The sequence below is a fragment of the Bufo bufo genome, chromosome 1 (genome assembly GCF_905171765.1).
Source record: "Bufo bufo chromosome 1, aBufBuf1.1, whole genome shotgun sequence".
Lineage (NCBI taxonomy): Eukaryota > Metazoa > Chordata > Amphibia > Anura > Bufonidae > Bufo > Bufo bufo.
In genome coordinates, this window is record NC_053389.1 from 789,995,012 (window position 1) to 790,014,583 (window position 19,572).

The 19,572-nt window shown below is 39.1% G+C and overlaps 1 protein-coding gene across 1 annotated transcript in view; it reads left to right on the top strand.

Annotated features, from left to right (window-relative positions):
* LOC120986410 overlaps positions 1–19,572 on the top strand; it is a 40,596-nt gene that overhangs the window by 15,035 nt on the left and 5,989 nt on the right. Inside the window, exons 3-4 of the mRNA XM_040414964.1 lie at positions 3,624–3,944; positions 19,034–19,123. Coding sequence (XP_040270898.1) covers positions 3,624–3,944; positions 19,034–19,123 — 411 coding nt within the window. The remainder of the gene's footprint in view (positions 1–3,623; positions 3,945–19,033; positions 19,124–19,572) is intronic.

The window sequence follows — 19,572 nt, forward strand, 5'->3', positions numbered from 1 at the left end:
GTGTTTATTATCCCTGTACTGTGACATCACTGTGTTTATTATTTCTGTACTGTGACATCACTGTGTTTATTATCCCTGTACTGTGACATCACTGTGTTTATTATCTCTGTACTGCTGTGACATCACTGTGTATTATCTCTGTACTGTGACATTACTGTGTTTATTATCTCTGTACTGTGACATCACTGTGTTTATTATCTCTGTACTGTGACATCACTGTGTTTATTATCTCTGTACTGTGACATCACTGTGTTTATTATCTCTGTACTGTGACATCACTGTGTTTATTATTCCTGTACTGTGACATCACTGTGTTTATTATCTCTGTACTGTGACATCACTGTGTTTATTATCTCTGTACTGTGACATCACTGACTTTATTTTCTCTCTACTGTGACATCACTGTGTTTATTATCTCTCTACTGTGACATCACTGTGTTTATTATCTCTGTACTGTGACATCACTGTGTTTATTATCTCTGTACTGTGACATCACTGTGTTTATTTTCTCTCTACTGTGACATCACTGTGTTTATTATCTCTCTACTGTGACATCACTGTGTTTATTATCCCTGTACTGTGACATCACTGTGTTTATTATCCCTGTACTGTGACATCACTGTGTTTATTATCTCTGTACTGTGACATCACAGTGTTTATTATCCCTGTACTGTGACATCACTGTGTTTATTATCTCTGTACTGTGACATCACTGTGTTTATTATCTCTGTACTGTGACGTCACTGTGTTTATTATCCTGTACTGTGACATCACTGTGTTTATTATCCCTGTACTGTGACATCCCTGTATTGTGACATCACTGTGTTTATTATCCCTGTATTGTGACATCACTGTGTTTATTATCTCTGTACTGTGACATCACTGTGTTTATTATTCCTGTACTGTGACATCACTGTGTTTATTATCTCTGTACTGTGACATCACTGTGTTTATTATCTCTGTACTGTGACATCACTGTGTTTATTATCCCTGTACTGTGACATCACTGTGTTTATTATCCCTGTACTGTGACATCACTGTGTTTATTATCCCTGTACTGTGGCATCACTGTGTTTATTATCTCTGTACTGCTGTGACATCACTGGGTTTATTATCTCTGTACTGTGACATCACTGTGTTTATTATCCCTGTACTGTGACATCACTGTGCTTATTATCTCTGTACTGTGACATCACTGTGTTTATTATTCCTGTATTGTGACATCACTGTGTTTATTATCTCTGTACTGTGACATCACTGTGTTTATTATCTCTGTACTGTGACATCACTGTGTTTATTATCCCTGTACTGTGACATCACTGTGTTTATTTTCCCTGTACTGTGACATCACTGTGTTTATTATCCCTGTTCTGTTACATCACTGTGTTTATTATCCTGTACTGTGACATCACTGTGTGTATTATCTCTGTACTGTGACATCACTGTGTTTATTATCCCTGTACTGTGACATCACTGTGTTTATTATCCCTGTACTGTGACATCACTGTGTTTATTATCCCTGTACTGTGACATCACTGTGTTTATTATCTCTGTACTGTGACATCACTGTGTTTATTATCTTTGTACTGTGACATCACTGTGTTTATTATCTTTGTACTGTGACATCACTGTGTTTATTATCCCTGTACTTTAACATCACTGTGTTTATTATCCCTGTACTGTGACATCACTGTGTTTATTATCCCTGTACTGTGACATCACTGTGTTTATTTTCTCTCTACTGTGACATCACTGTGTTTATTATCCCTGTACTGTGACATCACTGTGTTTATTATCCCTGTACTGTGACATCACTGTGTTTATTATCCCTGTACTGTGACATCACTGTGTTTATTATCCTGTACTGTGACATCACTGTGTTTATTATCTCTGTACTGTGACATCACTGTTTATTATCCCTGTACTGTGACATCACTGTGTTTATTTTCCCTGTACTGTGACATCACTGTGTTTATTATCCCTGTTCTGTGACATCACTGTGTTTATTATCCTGTACTGTGACATCACTGTGTGTATTATCTCTGTACTGTGACATCACTGTGTTTATTATCTCTGTACTGTGACATCACTGTGTTTATTATCCCTGTGCTGTGACATCACTGTGTTTATTATCCCTGTACTGTGACATCACTGTGTTTATTATCTCTGTACTGTGACATCACTGTGTTTATTATCCCTGTGCTATGACATCACAGTGTTTATTATCCCTGTACTGTGACATCACTGTGTTTATTATCCCTGTACTTTGACATCACTGTAATTATTATCTCTGTACTGTGACATCACTGTGTTTATTATCCCTGTACTTTGACAGCACTGTGTTTATTATCCCTGTACTGTGACATCACTGTGTTTATTTTCTCTCTACTGTGACATCACTGTGTTTATTATCCCTGTACTGTGACATCACTGTGTTTATTATCTCTGTACTGTGACATCACTGTGTTTATTATCCCTGTACTGTGACATCACTGTGTTTATTATCCCTGTACTGTGACATCACTGTGTTTATTATCTCTGTACTGTGACATCACTGTGTTTATTATCTCTGTACTGTGACATCACTGTGTTTATTATCCCTGTACTGTGGCATCACTGTGTTTATTATCCCTGTACTGTGACATCACTGTGTTTATTATCCCTGTACTGTGACATCACTGTTTATTATCCCTGTACTGTGACATCACTGTGTTTATTATCCCTGTACTGTGACATCACTGTTTATTATCCCTGTACTGTGACATCACTGTGTTTATTATCCCTGTACTGTGACATCACTATGTTTATTATCTCTGTACTGTGACATCACTGTTTATTATCCCTGTACTGTGACATCACTGTTTATTATCCCTGTACTGTGACATCACTGTGTTTATTATCCCTGTACTGTGACATCGCTGTGTTTATTATCCCTGTACTGTGACATCACTGTGTGTATTATCTCTGTACTGTGACATCACTGTGTTTATTATCTCTGTACTGTGACATCACTGTGTTTATTATCTCTGTACTGTGACATCACTGTGTTTATTATCCCTGTACTGTGACATCACTGTGTTTATTATCCTGTACTGTGACATCACTATGTTTATTTATTAAAAAGTGCTATTCCCGCAGCTAATCAAATAGTTAACTCTTTGTGACAGAATGTCTCAATATTTTTTTTAATAAAAAACAATTGAATTTTTTTTTTAGCCCAAAATGATTAAAATGCAATCTCAAAAAATGCTCCGAAGGTGTACATAGCTTTTAAGCAGAAATTGCGTTATAGTAATGTAGATGGAGTAAGTAGCAATGTAGTTCACTTTTTTACGCCTTTTATGCCCCTTTTTTTTTAATTATCTGCTCGGCTGTCCCACTTGACCGCACAGACTCTCCGGTTGAAAGAGTCTCTTCTTTTTGGACAGGACTTCTGCTAGTCTGTGTATTTCTATAAGAGCCTCAGTGTAGGGAAAGGAAACTAACTGCGCTGCCATGTACCCTCTATACATTACTATTTGATGAATAGATAACATATTTGGCTGTAGCATTTCTTTTAATGTAATAAGTCACAATGCAATGCTCAGTAACTTAAGGAGACTTTTTTTTTTTTTCTTATACAGTTTACACAAATAACACCAAATTTTTACCTCCACCGCAATTATCGTTGATGACTTCAGGAACCATCTATATGGGCCAAAACGTAGAAATGCAATGCACAGCGCCAGCAGATCACCCAGAAGGCAAATTCTTCCTGAAAGCCTACAGCAGTGGGCAGAATCTCCAGACAGTACAAGCTCCTGAGACAAGAAATAGCGTGAGCTTTACTATTGAAAGTTCTTACACCCTGAAGTCAATAGAGTATGTCTGTCAGTACCAGTGCTATGTGGGAACAGAGATCCAGACATCCGAACTCAGCAATATCCTCTCCATGACTCTTTCTGGTGAGTATTCTGCACTAAGTATATAACCATTGTCCTACTACCCATAAGCACAATTTATCTGCTATAACAGTCATCCTATGTAGAAAAATATGATTAAACCGTATAATACCAATCCTTATCTAGAATATTACTATAATACTGCCTCCTTTGCAAGAATATAACTACTATAATACTGCTCCTATGTACAAGAATATAACTACTATAATACTGCTCCTATGTACAGGAATATAACTACTATAATACTGCTCCTATGTACAAGAATATAACTACTATAATACTGCTCCTATGTACAAGAATATAACTACTATAATACTGCCTCCAATGTACAAGAATATAACTACTATAATACTGCCTCCAATGTACAAGAATATAACTACTATAATACTGCCTCTAATGTACACGAATATAACTACTATAATACTGCCTCCTATGTACAAGAATATAACTACTATAATACTGCCTCCTATGTACAAGAATATAACTACTATAATACTGCCCCTATGTACAAGAATATAACTACTATAATACTGCCTCTAATGTACACGAATATAACTACTATAATACTGCTCCTATGTACAAGAATATAACTACTATAATACTGCCTCCTATATGCAAGAATATAACTACTATAATACTGCTCCTATGTACAAGAATATAACTACTATAATACTGCCTCCTATGTACAAGAATATAACTACTATAATACTGCTCCTATGTACAAGTATATAACTAATATAATACTGCTTCTATGTACAAGAATATAACTACTATAATACTGCTCCTATATACAACAATATAACTACTATAATACTGCTCCTATGTACAAGAATATAACTACTATAATACTGCTCCTATGTACAAGAATATAACTACTATTATACTGCTCCTATGTACAAAAATATAACTACTATAATACTGCTCGTATGTACAAGAATATAACTACTATAATACTGCTCCTATGTACAAGAATATAACTACTATAATACTGCTCTGATGTACAAGAATATAACTACTATAATACTGCCTCCTATGTACAAGAATATAACTACTATAATACTGCTCCTATGTACAAGAATATAACTACTATAATACTGCCTCCTATGTACAAGAATATAACTACTATAATACTGCTCCTATGTACAAGAATTTACCTACTATAATACTGCTCCTATGTACAAGAATATAACTACTATAATACTGCCTCCTATGTACAGGAATATAACTACTATAATACTGCCTCTTATGTACAAGAATATAGCAACTATAATACTACTCCTATGTACAAGAATATAACTACTATAATACTGCTTCTATATACAACAATATAACTACTATAATACTGCCTCCTATGTACAAGAATATAACTGCTATAATACTGCCTCCTATGTACAAGAATATAACTACTATAATACTGCTCCTATGTACAAGAATATAACTACTATAATACTGCTCCTATGTACAAGAATATAACTACTATAATACTGCTCCTATGTACAAGAATATAACTACTATAATACTGCCTCCTATGTACAAGAATATAACTACTATAATACTGCCTCCTATGTACAAGAATATAACTACTATAATACTGCCTCCTATGTACAAGAATATAACTACTATAATACTGCTTCTATGTACAAGAATATAACTACTATAATACTGCTCCTACAGTACAGACCAAAAGTTTGGACACACCTTCTCATTCAAAGGGTTTTCTTTATTTTCATGACTATGAAAATTGTAGATTCACACTGAAGGCATCAAAACTATGAATTAACACATGTGGAATTATATAAATAACAAACAAGTGTGAAACAACTGAACATATGTCATATTCTAGGTTCTTCAAAGTAGCCACCTTTTGCTTTGATTACTGCTTTGCACACTCTTGGCATTCTCTTGATGAGCTTCAAGAGGTAGTCCCCTAAAATGGTTTTCACTTCATAGGTGTGCCCTGTCAGGTTTAATAAGTGGGATTTCTTGCCTTATAAATGGGGTTGGGACCATTAGTGGCGTTGAGGAGAAGTCAGGTGGATACACAGCTGATAGTCCTACTGAATAGACTGTTAGAATTTGTATTATGGCAAGAAAAAAGCAGCTAACTAAAGAAAAACGAGTGGCCATCATTACTTTAAGAAATTGGGAAAACTTTGAAAGTAAGGGCCATTTGACCATGAAGGAGAGTGATGGGGTGCTGCGCCAGATGACCTGGCCTCCACAGTCACCTGACCTGAACCCAATCGAGATGGTTTGGGATGAGCTGGACCGCAGAGTGAAGGCAAAAGGGCAAACAAGTGCTAAGCATCTCTGGGAACTCCTTCAAGACTGTTGGAAGACCATTTCAGGGGACTACCTCTTGAAGCTTATCAAGAGAATGCCAAGAGTGTGCAAAGCAGTAATCAAAGCAAAAGGTGGCTACTTTGAAGAACCTAGAATATGACATATTTTCAGTTGTTTCACACTTGTTTGTTATGTACACTGTGTGCAGAATTATTAGGCAAATGAGTATTTTGACCACATCATCCTCTTTATGCATGTTGTCTTACTCCAAGCTGTATAGGCTCGAAAGCCTACTACCAATTAAGCATATTAGGTGATGTGCATCTCTGTAATGAGAAGGGGTGTGGTCTAATGACATCAACACCCTATATCAGGTGTGCATAATTATTAGGCAACTTCCTTTCCTTTGGCAAAATGGGTCAAAAGAAGGACTTGACAGGCTCAGAAAAGTCAAAAATAGTGAGATATCTTGCAGAGGGATGCAGCACTCTTAAAATTGCAAAGCTTCTGAAGCGTGATCATCGAACAATCAAGCGTTTCATTCAAAATAGTCAACAGGGTCGCAAGAAGCGTGTGGAAAAACCAAGGCGCAAAATAACTGCCCATGAACTGAGAAAAGTCAAGCGTGCAGCTGCCAAGATGCCACTTGCCACCAGTTTGGCCATATTTCAGAGCTGCAACATCACTGGAGTGCCCAAAAGCACAAGGTGTGCAATACTCAGAGACATGGCCAAGGTAAGAAAGGCTGAAAGACGACCACCACTGAACAAGACACACAAGCTGAAACGTCAAGACTGGGCCAAGAAATATCTCAAGACTGATTTTTCTAAGGTTTTATGGACTGATGAAATGAGAGTGAGTCTTGATGGGCCAGATGGATGGGCCTGTGGCTGGATTGGTAAAGGGCAGAGAGCTCCAGTCCGACTCAGACGCCAGCAAGGTGGAGGTGGAGTACTGGTTTGGGCTGGTATCATCAAAGATGAGCTTGTGGGGCCTTTTCGGGTTGAGGATGGAGTCAAGCTCAACTCCCAGTCCTACTGCCAGTTTCTGGAAGACACCTTCTTCAAGCAGTGGTACAGGAAGAAGTCTGCATCCTTCAAGAAAAACATGATTTTCATGCAGGACAATGCTCCATCACACGCGTCCAAGTACTCCACAGCGTGGCTGGCAAGAAAGGGTATAAAAGAAGAAAATCAAATGACATGGCCTCCTTGTTCACCTGATCTGAACCCCATTGAGAACCTGTGGTCCATCATCAAATGGGAGATTTACAAGGAGGGAAAACAGTACACCTCTCTGAACAGTGTCTGGGAGGCTGTGGTTGCTGCTGCACGCAATGTTGATGGTGAACAGATCAAAACACTGACAGAATCCATGGATGGCAGGCTTTTGAGTGTCCTTGCAAAGAAAGGTGGCTATATTGGTCACTGATTTGTTTTTGTTTTGTTTTTGAATGTCAGAAATGTATATTTGTGAATGTTGAGATGTTATATTGGTTTCACTGGTAAAAATAAATAATTGAAATGGGTATATATTTGTTTTTTGTTAAGTTGCCTAATAATTATGCACAGTAATAGTCACCTGCACACACAGATATCCCCCTAAAATAGCTAAAACTAAAAACAAACTAAAAACTACTTCCAAAAATATTCAGCTTTGACATTAATGAGTTTTTTGGGTTCATTGAGAACATGGTTGTTGTTCAATAATAAAATTAATCCTCAAAAATACAACTTGCCTAATAATTCTGCACTCCCTGTATATAATTCCACATGTGTTAAAGGGGTTATCCGAGTTATGGGAAAAAAAATAAAACCTAACAAAATTAATCAGGATATACATATACATTAGTCAAGCTTGATTTTTTGAAAAAAGAACGATCCTTACACCTTTTCCAGGTTCTGTTATTGCTGTGTTTACATGCAGCAGTAACAACAATGACTCATCTCTCCCTCATGAATATTTGTGGGAGGGGTTGATCTGTTATATTTGTGGGAGGGGTTGAGCTATTAGCCGCAGTTAGAAAGTTGGAGGTAGCCGCGGCACAAGTGATGATCGCGCATGCGCGATCAACTCACAGCCGCACGGACTGTAATGCAGAGAGGTGGGGGCGTGGCCAAGGCTGATGACGTTCCGTTGACATGGCTTAGTCACTCCGACAAGCAGAGAGCTCCATGTCAACGGAACGTCACAGCTGATGACGTGGGCGGTCACATGACTGTTTAGTGTAGCAGAGAAACGGCACAAGATAGGTACAGTAAGTGATTTAGGAAAACTAAGGTATAGGAGAAATAAAGCCATAAAGATAAGGTTAAGTTAACTCGGATAACCCCTTTAATTCATAGTTTTGATGCCTTCATAGTCATAAAAATAAAGAAAACTCTTTGAATGAGAAGGCGTGTCCAAACTTTTGGTCTGTACTGTATATACAACAATATAACTACTATAATACTGCCTCCTATGTACAAGAATATAACTACTATAATACTGCCTCCAATGTACAAGAATATAACTACTATAATACTGCCCCCTATGTACAAGAATATAACTACTATAATACTGCTCCTATGTACAAGAATATAACTACTATAATACTGCCTCCAATGTACAAGAATATAACTACTATAATACTGCCCCTATGTACAAGAATATAACTACTATAATACTGCCTCTAATGTACACGAATATAACTACTATAATACTGCCTCCTATGTACAAGAATATAACTACTATAATACTGCCTCCTATGTACAAGAATATAACTACTATAATACTGCCCCTATGTACAAGAATATAACTACTATAATACTGCCTCTAATGTACACGAATATAACTACTATAATACTGCTCCTATGTACAAGAATATAACTACTATAATACTGCCTCCTATATACAAGAATATAACTACTATAATACTGCTCCTATGTACAAGAATATAACTACTATAATACTGCCTCCTATGTACAAGAATATAACTACTATAATACTGCTCCTATGTACAAGTATATAACTAATATAATACTGCTTCTATGTACAAGAATATAACTACTATAATACTGCTCCTATATACAACAATATAACTACTATAATACTGCTCCTATGTACAAGAATATAACTACTATAATACTGCTCCTATGTACAAGAATATAACTACTATTATACTGCTCCTATGTACAAAAATATAACTACTATAATACTGCTCGTATGTACAAGAATATAACTACTATAATACTGCTCCTATGTACAAGAATATAACTACTATAATACTGCTCTGATGTACAAGAATATAACTACTATAATACTGCCTCCTATGTACAAGAATATAACTACTATAATACTGCTCCTATGTACAAGAATATAACTACTATAATACTGCCTCCTATGTACAAGAATATAACTACTATAATACTGCTCCTATGTACAAGAATTTACCTACTATAATACTGCTCCTATGTACAAGAATATAACTACTATAATACTGCCTCCTATGTACAGGAATATAACTACTATAATACTGCCTCTTATGTACAAGAATATAGCAACTATAATACTACTCCTATGTACAAGAATATAACTACTATAATACTGCTTCTATATACAACAATATAACTACTATTATACTGCCTCCTATGTACAAGAATATAACTGCTATAATACTGCCTCCTATGTACAAGAATATAACTACTATAATACTGCTCCTATGTACAAGAATATAACTATTATAATACTGCCCCTGTGTACAAGAATATAACTACTATAATACTGCTCCTATGTACAAGAATATAACTACTATAATACTGCTCCTATGTACAAGAATATAACTGCTATAATACTGCTCCTATGTACAAGAATATAACTACCATATTACTGCCTTATATGTACAAGAATATAACTACTATAATACTGCTCCTATGTACAAGAATATAACTACTATAATACTGCCTCCTATGTACAAGAATATAACTACTATAATACTGCCTCCTATGTACAAGAATATAACTACTATAATACTGCCTCCTATGTACAAGAATATAACTACTATAATACTGCCTCCTATGTACAAGAATATAACTACTATAATACTGCCTCCTATGTACAAGAATATAACTACTATAATACTGCTCCTATGTACAAGAATATAACTACTATAATACTGCCTCCTATGTACAAGAATATAACTACTATAATACTGCTCCTATGTACAAGAATATAACTACTATAATACTGCCTCCTATGTACAAGAATATAACTACTATAATACTGCTCCTATGTACAAGAATATAACTACTATAATACTGCCTCCTATGTACAAGAATATAACTACTATAATACTGCTCCTATGTACAAGTATATAACTACTATAATACTGCTCCTATGTACAAGAATATAACTACTATAATACTGCCTCCTATGTACAAGAATATAACTACTATAATACTGCTCCTATGTACAAGAATATAACTGCTATAATACTGCTCCTATGTACAAGAATATAACTACCATATTACTGCCTTATATGTACAAGAATATAACTACTATAATACTGCTCCTATGTACAAGAATATAACTACTATAATACTGCCTCCTATGTACAAGAATATAACTACTATAATACTGCCTCCTATGGACAAGAATATAACTACTATAGGGGGGCGGAGCCTAGCCACGCAGCTGAATGGCCGCACGAGCTTGAGCTCCTCCAGCATTCCGGCTCACTAACCCTATATAAGCCTATAATTTACTTTATTATGGGGAAACCTGGCAAGGAGAAGATCAGAGGAAGTTCAGAGTCGACCCCACGGCACTCCAAACAGCCAGAGATGGAGAAGTTTCTCCGGAAAACGCCGAGAGCTGCCACACAGAAAGGCGCCAATATGGCGGCGTCTAATGCTCATGACTCCGACGCAGGAGAACTCTCTGACGCGGGCAGCGGCTCTGATATTTCAGATAGAAGGCCCAGAGATCCGCCTCTATCGGAGCGGACCCTTCGCCGGGTTCTTGAATCGGCCCTTACGCCTCTCAAACAAGATCTGGCGGACATCAAAGACGACATAAAACATCTAGGCCAGAGAGTGGTCACATTAGAAGGCACGCAAGAAGCCATTTTGACCTATGAAGGCAAAGCATCAGAGGTGCTAGCATCTCACAAGGCCCTATTGAACGATGCCTTCTTGAAACTGGAAGACCAGGAGAATCGAAGTCGCCGGCGCAACATACGCATCCGCGGCCTACCTGAATCTATTGCGACGGAGGCCTTGCCGACAGTGGCGCGTGAGTTATTTTCCATGATGCTTGAACCGGAAAGAGCAGAGGGAATAGTGGTGGAGCGCATACACAGGGCGCTGCGCCCTAGGCCCAAACCTCAAGAACCGCCACGTGACGTGATTTGCGGCCTACTAAGTTTTGTAGATACCGCGGCACTGTTGAAAAGGCAAAGAGAAATGGAGGTACTAGAATATGAGAATACGCCGATTCAGATGTTCCAGGATCTAGCGCCATCTACCCTGGCTAAGCGGCGCTTATTTAAGCCCTTACTGGAAGTCCTCAGGAAGACGTCGACCCCGTTCAGATGGCTATTTCCCTTTGGGCTGGCGATCTCCAGGAATGGAAAGCTGCTTACAGTTCGCTCTCCCGCAGACCTAGAGTCAGTTTGGAGGTCCCTGGATGTCCCTCCGGTGGAGATCCCCTCGTGGCTACCAGCCGATCAAGATGGCCCCCTGCCTATCCCGCCACGTGTGTCCTCCTGGCAGACGGCATCTGCAAACAAGTCAGATCGTTTGGGTCGCAGCAGGATGGACGGAGCCCTTACCTGAGCTCAAACCAAGGTGACATTGGCACTATTTGTCTGCTAACATAGACTGCCAATATTAGGTCCTACCTCATTTTTCTACTATAAGAGATGACTGTCTCCCGGCCCCTCGGCATAGTGTTTTATGCGGAAGGTAGTGGCCTGTTCACGATTGTTCTGTTTTTGAGCCAATTTTTTACTTTTTTACTTTTTTACTATTGGCTTAGAGTTATGTATGAGACGTCAGACCTTAACCGGGACACTCTTCTGCTGTTTTGGAACTCTGCCTCCATGAAGGCAACTTTTTCTTTCCCTATTTGCAGGGTAATGTCCGGATAGATTCCGGTGCTGGAAGTATTTCTTGTTGTTGGTCTCCCCTTTTTGTTGTAGACCAAAAGGTGCTTTACCTGCCCCCTCGCCAATCCAACCCTGTCTTGGATGGTGATAGGTAGGCACCTACTTTTCTCTAGATGAATATTTCATCTGAGCTGGTTTTATACCAGCCTAACATGTTGTTGGTTATCTTTCTCATTTTATATTATTTTATTTTATTCTATTTTACTTGTTCCCCTTTCCCCTCCTTTCCTCATCCTGCTCATATATGCTATGCTCTCTCAGATATTTCCATGGATAATATATGCTTTTTCTCCTTAGTATATATATTGTCATGTCCTCAATTGTAGTCGCCTCTCTAAACGCACACGGGCTGAACGAGCCATGCAAAAGGTCTCAAACCATCTCTCTCCTTCTGAGGGATAAAGTTTCGGTAGCCTTCCTGCAAGAGACACATTTTAGGACAAATAAAATCCCTAATCTTCCTCCCAGGAAGTTTGCTCAGTGGTTTCATAGTACACATGAATCCGCCAGTAGAGGTGTCAGTGTAGCTATACACAAAAACCTTCCCTTCAAGCATACCGCTACTTCAGCGGATCCTGAGGGCAGGTATATTTTTGTAAAGGGGGTAGTTGGTGACTCTCCAGTTACATTCGCCAATCTATATGCGCCTAATAGAGGCCAAGTACCATGGCTCGTTCAGACCCTCGCTTTATTGTCATCTTTTTCTGATGGACTGTTAGTTTTGGGAGGCGACTTCAATGTCGCTCTTGAACCGGCAGTAGACACGTCAGTAGGTAGACCGTCTGTGTCCTATAAGCTTTTGAAAAGGCTTAAAACTTCCCTGAGAAAACTGAAGGTCCGTGATGTTTGGCGTACTATAAACCCCAATGGCCGAGACTACACATTTTATTCACATGCCAAGATGTCATTCCATAGATTAGATTATTTGTTCTTGTCTGACTCACATATTCGTAATGTCTCTGGAGCCCGGATTGGTAGTATTACGTTATCTGATCATGCCCCTGTTATCATTAACTTCTCCCTGTCCGGACCACAGAGAAAAGAACGCCTATGGCGTTTGAACGACACCTTGATTTTGGACCCCACCCACGCGTGCAAAATCAAGGCCTCGCTTTCCGAATTTTTCGCGCTAAATGATACACCAGATTCCCCGCCTTCTCCTTCCATACTATGGGAATCCCATAAGGTAGTTATAAGGGGGGAACTAATTGCACTAGGGGCCTATGTAAAAAAGCAAAGAACACAGGCATTAGACGCTTTGCTAGCGAAGATTGCTCGCCTTGAATCCTCTCACAAGGAATCACAGGCTAAGCGCACCCTGACCGAACTAACTGAAGCCAGAGTACACTTAAAAAACCTATTAAATATAACCTCTGCAAAGCTGATCCTACGCTCACGATTTAAAGCCTATGCACATGGGGATAGAGGAAACAGACTGATGTCGGCGATTGCCAAGAAGCAGTTCTCTGACTCCTTTGTTTCCTCTATTAAGGACCCCAAAGGCAAAATGCATAAATCTACCCCAGATATAGCTAAGGCATTCTGTGCTTTTTATGAGACCCTATACAATCTACCCCCCCCAGATGGTGCATCTGTTAGTGATCTCTCAGAAGCTACTGATAAATTCCTACAGAATTTAGATCTCCCTTCCATAGCCCCGGCCAAGGCATCTCAATTGACTAGACCTGTCACTGATCTAGAGATTCACAAAGTACTCATGTCCATCCCCTCGGGCAAAAGCCCAGGACCAGATGGGTTCCCCATCACTTATTATAAATCCTTCAAAGATGTTCTAATTCCCCGTTTCAGGAACCTGTGCAATCATCTTCTCACTGGTGGCTCCCTTGCCCCTCATTCCTTATTGGCACACATTACTGTCCTACATAAGGAGAATAAAGATCCGACATGCTGCAGCAACTATAGGCCGATCTCTCTGCTAAACTGTGATGTGAAGTGGTGGGCGAAGATATTGGCCACTAGGCTTCAGGATGTGCTGCCTGACATCGTCCATGAGGAACAGGTGGGTTTTGTCCATGGCAGACAGGGGTCAGAAAATACAATAAGGCTTCTTCATCTTGTAAATTGGGCTAAAAGATCATCTAAGCCCTTGGTGCTAGTAAGTACGGACGCGGAAAAGGCCTTCGACAGGGTCAGTTGGCATTATATGTCGCGGACCCTGTTGAGATTTGGCCTACCTGACCAATTTATTACTGCCATTTATACGTTATACTCGACCCCCTCTGCCATGGTCAAAGTTAATGGAACACTGTCACCACCATTTCGCATCACTAACGGGACAAGGCAGGGATGCCCTTTATCTCCTGCACTATTCATCTTAGTGATGGAGACCCTTTTATGTAGAATAAGAATGGACCCAGAGATAAAGGGCTTACAAATAGGATCTTGTACACACGTTGCTGCGGCATTCGCGGATGACCTTTTAATCATGACCTCAAACCCCAGGGAAGCCTTGCCCAGATTGCTGTTCATATTTGAAGATTTTGGGTTTATATCGAATTTTAAAATTAACTATGGGAAATCCATGGCTCTCAATATCTCTTGTCCACAAGCAGTGATTAATGATCTGAAGCGTGCTACTCCATTCACTTGGGCCTCCAGAGACATTGTGTATTTAGGTACTCATGTTTCGGCTAATGTCCAAGATCTGGCTTCCCTTAACTACCTGCCGCTCCTTCAAACGGTCCGGACACATCTTCAAAACCTGAAACTCCCATTTGTCTCTTGGGTAGGACGAAAAAATTACATCAAGACCTTTATCCTTCCCAAATTTCTGTATTTGCTACAATCCATACCTATTTGGCTTCCAAATTCATATTTTACTGAAATACGTAGGGTATTCACACGCTTTCTTTGGAATGGCAAGTCACCACGTATTGCTTACTCTGTCCTCACAAGGGATAGGAGGTTCGGAGGCTTTGGGATGCCAGATGTGAAGCTTTATTATACTGCTGTACAGCTAGGCAGATGCGTAACTATTATGTCTCGCCAATCTAGCTCTCTTTGCTCCCGTCTTGAAAATGCACTATTGTCTAACCAAGAATTGCTTACTTTATGGGGTATTAGGCCTATCTCTGCTAATCACTGTTATACGTCCCCGGTTTGGAGGGGCATGTTGGTGGAATGGTCCAAAATGGTTCAGTCCCGTATCTTTAATTTCCCTAACACTGGTATGCCGCTTAGACTACTACAAAGCCACATCCATCCAACGGTGTTATACCCCTCCGGGATTTGGTCTAAGCTCGCTGATATTCCTCTGCGGGATGTCCTTCTCCCGGATGGCTGTTTAAAATGGGATTCAGTAATGGACCTCCCTGAGGTCAAAACAGCACCCTTTTTCCACCTAGCAAATTTCCAGAGAGATACCAAATTGTGTACCGGGCCATTTTCTGATAGTAGGTCGCCCTCCTGGCTTGAAAAGAAGGTTTTGGCTACCAAACCCCCCCTTAGGCCATTATCTCAGATGTATAAAGAAATGCTTTCCTCCCTGCCCCCGGAGCTTCGTTTTGTGGCCTCATGGGAACGGGAGCTCTCCATATCCCTTACAGAGCCAGAGAAAGCGTTCATACTAGCTCATTCACACGGCTTCAATCGTTGTGTGAGGATTCAGGAGAACTCCTTTAAACTCCTGTGTAGATGGTACAAAACACCTGAATTCTTGCATAAATTGAACCCAGAAATTTCTGAAAAATGTTGGAGATGTGGCCTGGACACTGGCTCCTTGTCACATATTTGGTGGCTCTGCCAAAAGATTCAACCGTTCTGGACCTTAATTGAGGATTTAGTTAATCAAATATGCAATACCAAGATATCACTGGATGCTAAGCTTATTTTGCTATGGTGTCCGAACAAATCCCTCACACCCACCAAACATGACCTTCCAACGATGCTGCTCACAGCAGCTAAATTACTTATCCCCTACTTGTGGAAGAACGACTCCCCACCAACTCTCCTTATGTGGACTGATAAAGTAGACCAGATCTACCGTTTTGAGGAGCTAGCGCACTGGGAAAATAACTCACGCTCTCGCTTCCTAAAATTGTGGTCTCCATGGAAAGTCTATAGAAACTTTACATAATAGAGCAGAAATTTATCACCTCCTTGTTTCCCTCCCCTCCTTCCCTTCCTGATCTCCCCCCCCCCCCTTCCTTTTCTTGGATATCACTCTAGGGTCAATGATAATAACTGTTTTGTATTGCTTACACTTGACATGTATGCTGGATACTATTTGGTACCATATTGTCATCAATGTACTGTCTTGTGTGGGTCACGGCCCTGAATTTTTCTTTCAATAAAAAGAAATATGGTTAAGAATATAACTACTATAATACTGCCTCCTATGTACAAGAATATAACTACTATAATACTGCTCCTATGTACAAGAATATAACTACTATAATACTGCTCCTATGTACAAGAATATAACTACTATAATACTGCCTCCTATGTACAAGAATATAACTACTATAATACTGCTCCTATGTACAAGAATATAACTACTATAATACTGCCTCCTATGTACAAGAATATAACTACTATAATACTGCTCCTATGTACAAGTATATAACTACTATAATACTGCTCCTATGTACAAGAATATAACTACTATAATACTGCCTCCTATGTACAAGAATATAACTACTATAATACTGCTCCTATGTACAAGAATATAACTACTATAATACTGCTCCTATGTACAAGAATATAACTACGATAATACTGCCTCCTATGTACAAGAATATAACTATTATAATACTGCCTCCTATGTACAAGAATATAACTACTATAATACTGCTCCTATGTACAAGAATATAACTACTATAATACTGCCTCCTATGTACAAGAATATAACTACTATAATACTGCTCCTATGTACAAGAATATAACTACTATAATACTGCTCCTATGTACAAGAATATAACTACGATAATACTGCCTCCTATGTACAAGAATATAACTATTATAATACTGCCTCCTATGTACAAGAATATAACTACTATAATACTGCTCCTATGTACAAGAATATAACTACTATAATACTGCCTCCAATGTACAAGAATATAACTACTATAATACTGCCTCCTATGTACAAGAATATAACTACTATAATACTGCTCCTATGTACAAGAATATAACTACTATAATACTGCTCCTATGTACAACAATATAACTACTATAATACTGCTCCTATGTACAACAATATAACTACTATAATACTACCTCCTATGTACAACAATATAACTACTATAATACTGCTCCTATGTACAAGAATATAACTACTATAATACTGCCTCCTATGTACAAGAATATAACTAATATAATACTACCTCCTATGTACAACAATATAACTACTATAATACTGCTCCTATGTACAACAATATAACTACTATATGATTTGCCTCTTTGCAAACCCTTCAGTTTCAGGGGGAAGTGAATACAGAATTTTATAGAAATTTCTGTTTTCTATTTATAGACAATGATTTGTTTTTCAGGGTTAACATAAGAATATTCAAATTATACAGATATAAGGAAATCAGGCTCCTTGTAGAAGTTACATTTTACCCATTGGTAAAGTTACAAACTGTTCTTCTGGGATTAGAGATTTAGGGGGTCATTTATTAAGACCGTCGTGTTAGATGCTGAATAGCCCTGTACTGGCAGTGCATCCACTGGAGTTATGTAGAGTTGCACGGCCTCCACATAACCGGTGCATTCAGCGCCGATTCTAAATGTAAGACAGCTCCCTTGCTGGCATAGATTTAGAGCATTTTCTACGCTTAAAACAGGTGTCTAAAATGATGAATGAGATGGGTCTGGTGGTGGAACACAAACCGCAGTGCCCAAGATTTGAGATTTGAGAGGGGAGAGCTCAGTACATAGGAATTTTTACAGTTACCACTGTTTGCAATGGATGCTGTAATCATCTCTTTGCACTGAGCACCCTATGGTTGTCGCTGAATGAAAATGCAGTGTTTTCACATTGGGAAGAGAAGAAGGGTTTCAGCACCGGGCCCCTCCTCCCACTTGGCCCCATGGTCGTGTGGTCTGCCTCCAATAAAGGTATACCATTGCTTTTCAGGAGTGTGTACATGAGGAATAACACTATTTCTGACCAATATATGATTTGTATTCCCATTTCTAATTTTCAGTGTTTCCTGAGCTACTGGGTGTAGACTAGCTGCTATGATGTCTCCCATACACAGAACCCAGAGAAGATGAGATTCTGCCCCCCTAACTCTATGTTGCACCCCTTAACAAAAGCGGGAGCAGCCGTGGAGCACAACATACATCTGTACTGAGCAGTGTAGCTGTAAATCCAGCTCTGGGGTAGATACAAAACCTACTAGAGACAACTGCCACATCTCTCTCTCTCCAGCAGCTCCCTCCTCCTCCTCTTTATCCCCTCTCCATAAAGTTCTATTGGCAGCGGTAACTTAATTCCTCAGTGAGCTGGGTTACATATCAAGTGTTTCCTATGTTCAGAACCACAGATAACATAGAGATTTATTTTTTCCTTTCTCTTTTGTTTGTGGCAGAGCAGAAAGATGTCTCAATACTGATGATATATGTGCTCATATATGGCCAGATCTAGGTTCTTATAGTTTTTCAAACAGTGATTGTTGTATTTGATGTTTTTTTTTTACAGTTCCGGTGTGGGTCTTTGTTTTGGTCGGACTGGTTGGCCTTCTGATCCTTGTGGCTTTGGTATTGGTGACTTTATGCCTGGTGAGAAGAAGTAAGTATCATCAATCCACGTGCACAAGATTAGCAGTGGTGGATCATAGACAAAGGGTATGATAGTGCTCCATGTCCCCATGCCGGCCCTCAAAAACTAACATACTGAAGGGTTACATGGTGCTTCTGGTAGGTGGGTTACCAACCTTTCCACACAGCAGCCACCATGCCTGTTATGGAAGTGATTAGAACTAGGACTAGGGTCGGCAAAAGGGGTATTTGCCTAAAGGCCTCCATCACTTATAAGATTTTCTACCTAAGTGTTGAAGGTGCAGCCAACTAGAAGAAGCCCAATGGTCGACCAGGCAGAAGATGACAAGCTCCTGCCAAATACTCCTTAAACAGTACCCGTTCCTGCACCACACAGTACATTTAAAATGGGTGCCAGTGGGTTGACATGGATATATGCTTGGCAGTGATACCCTGACAGGTACTAAACATTGCGATACC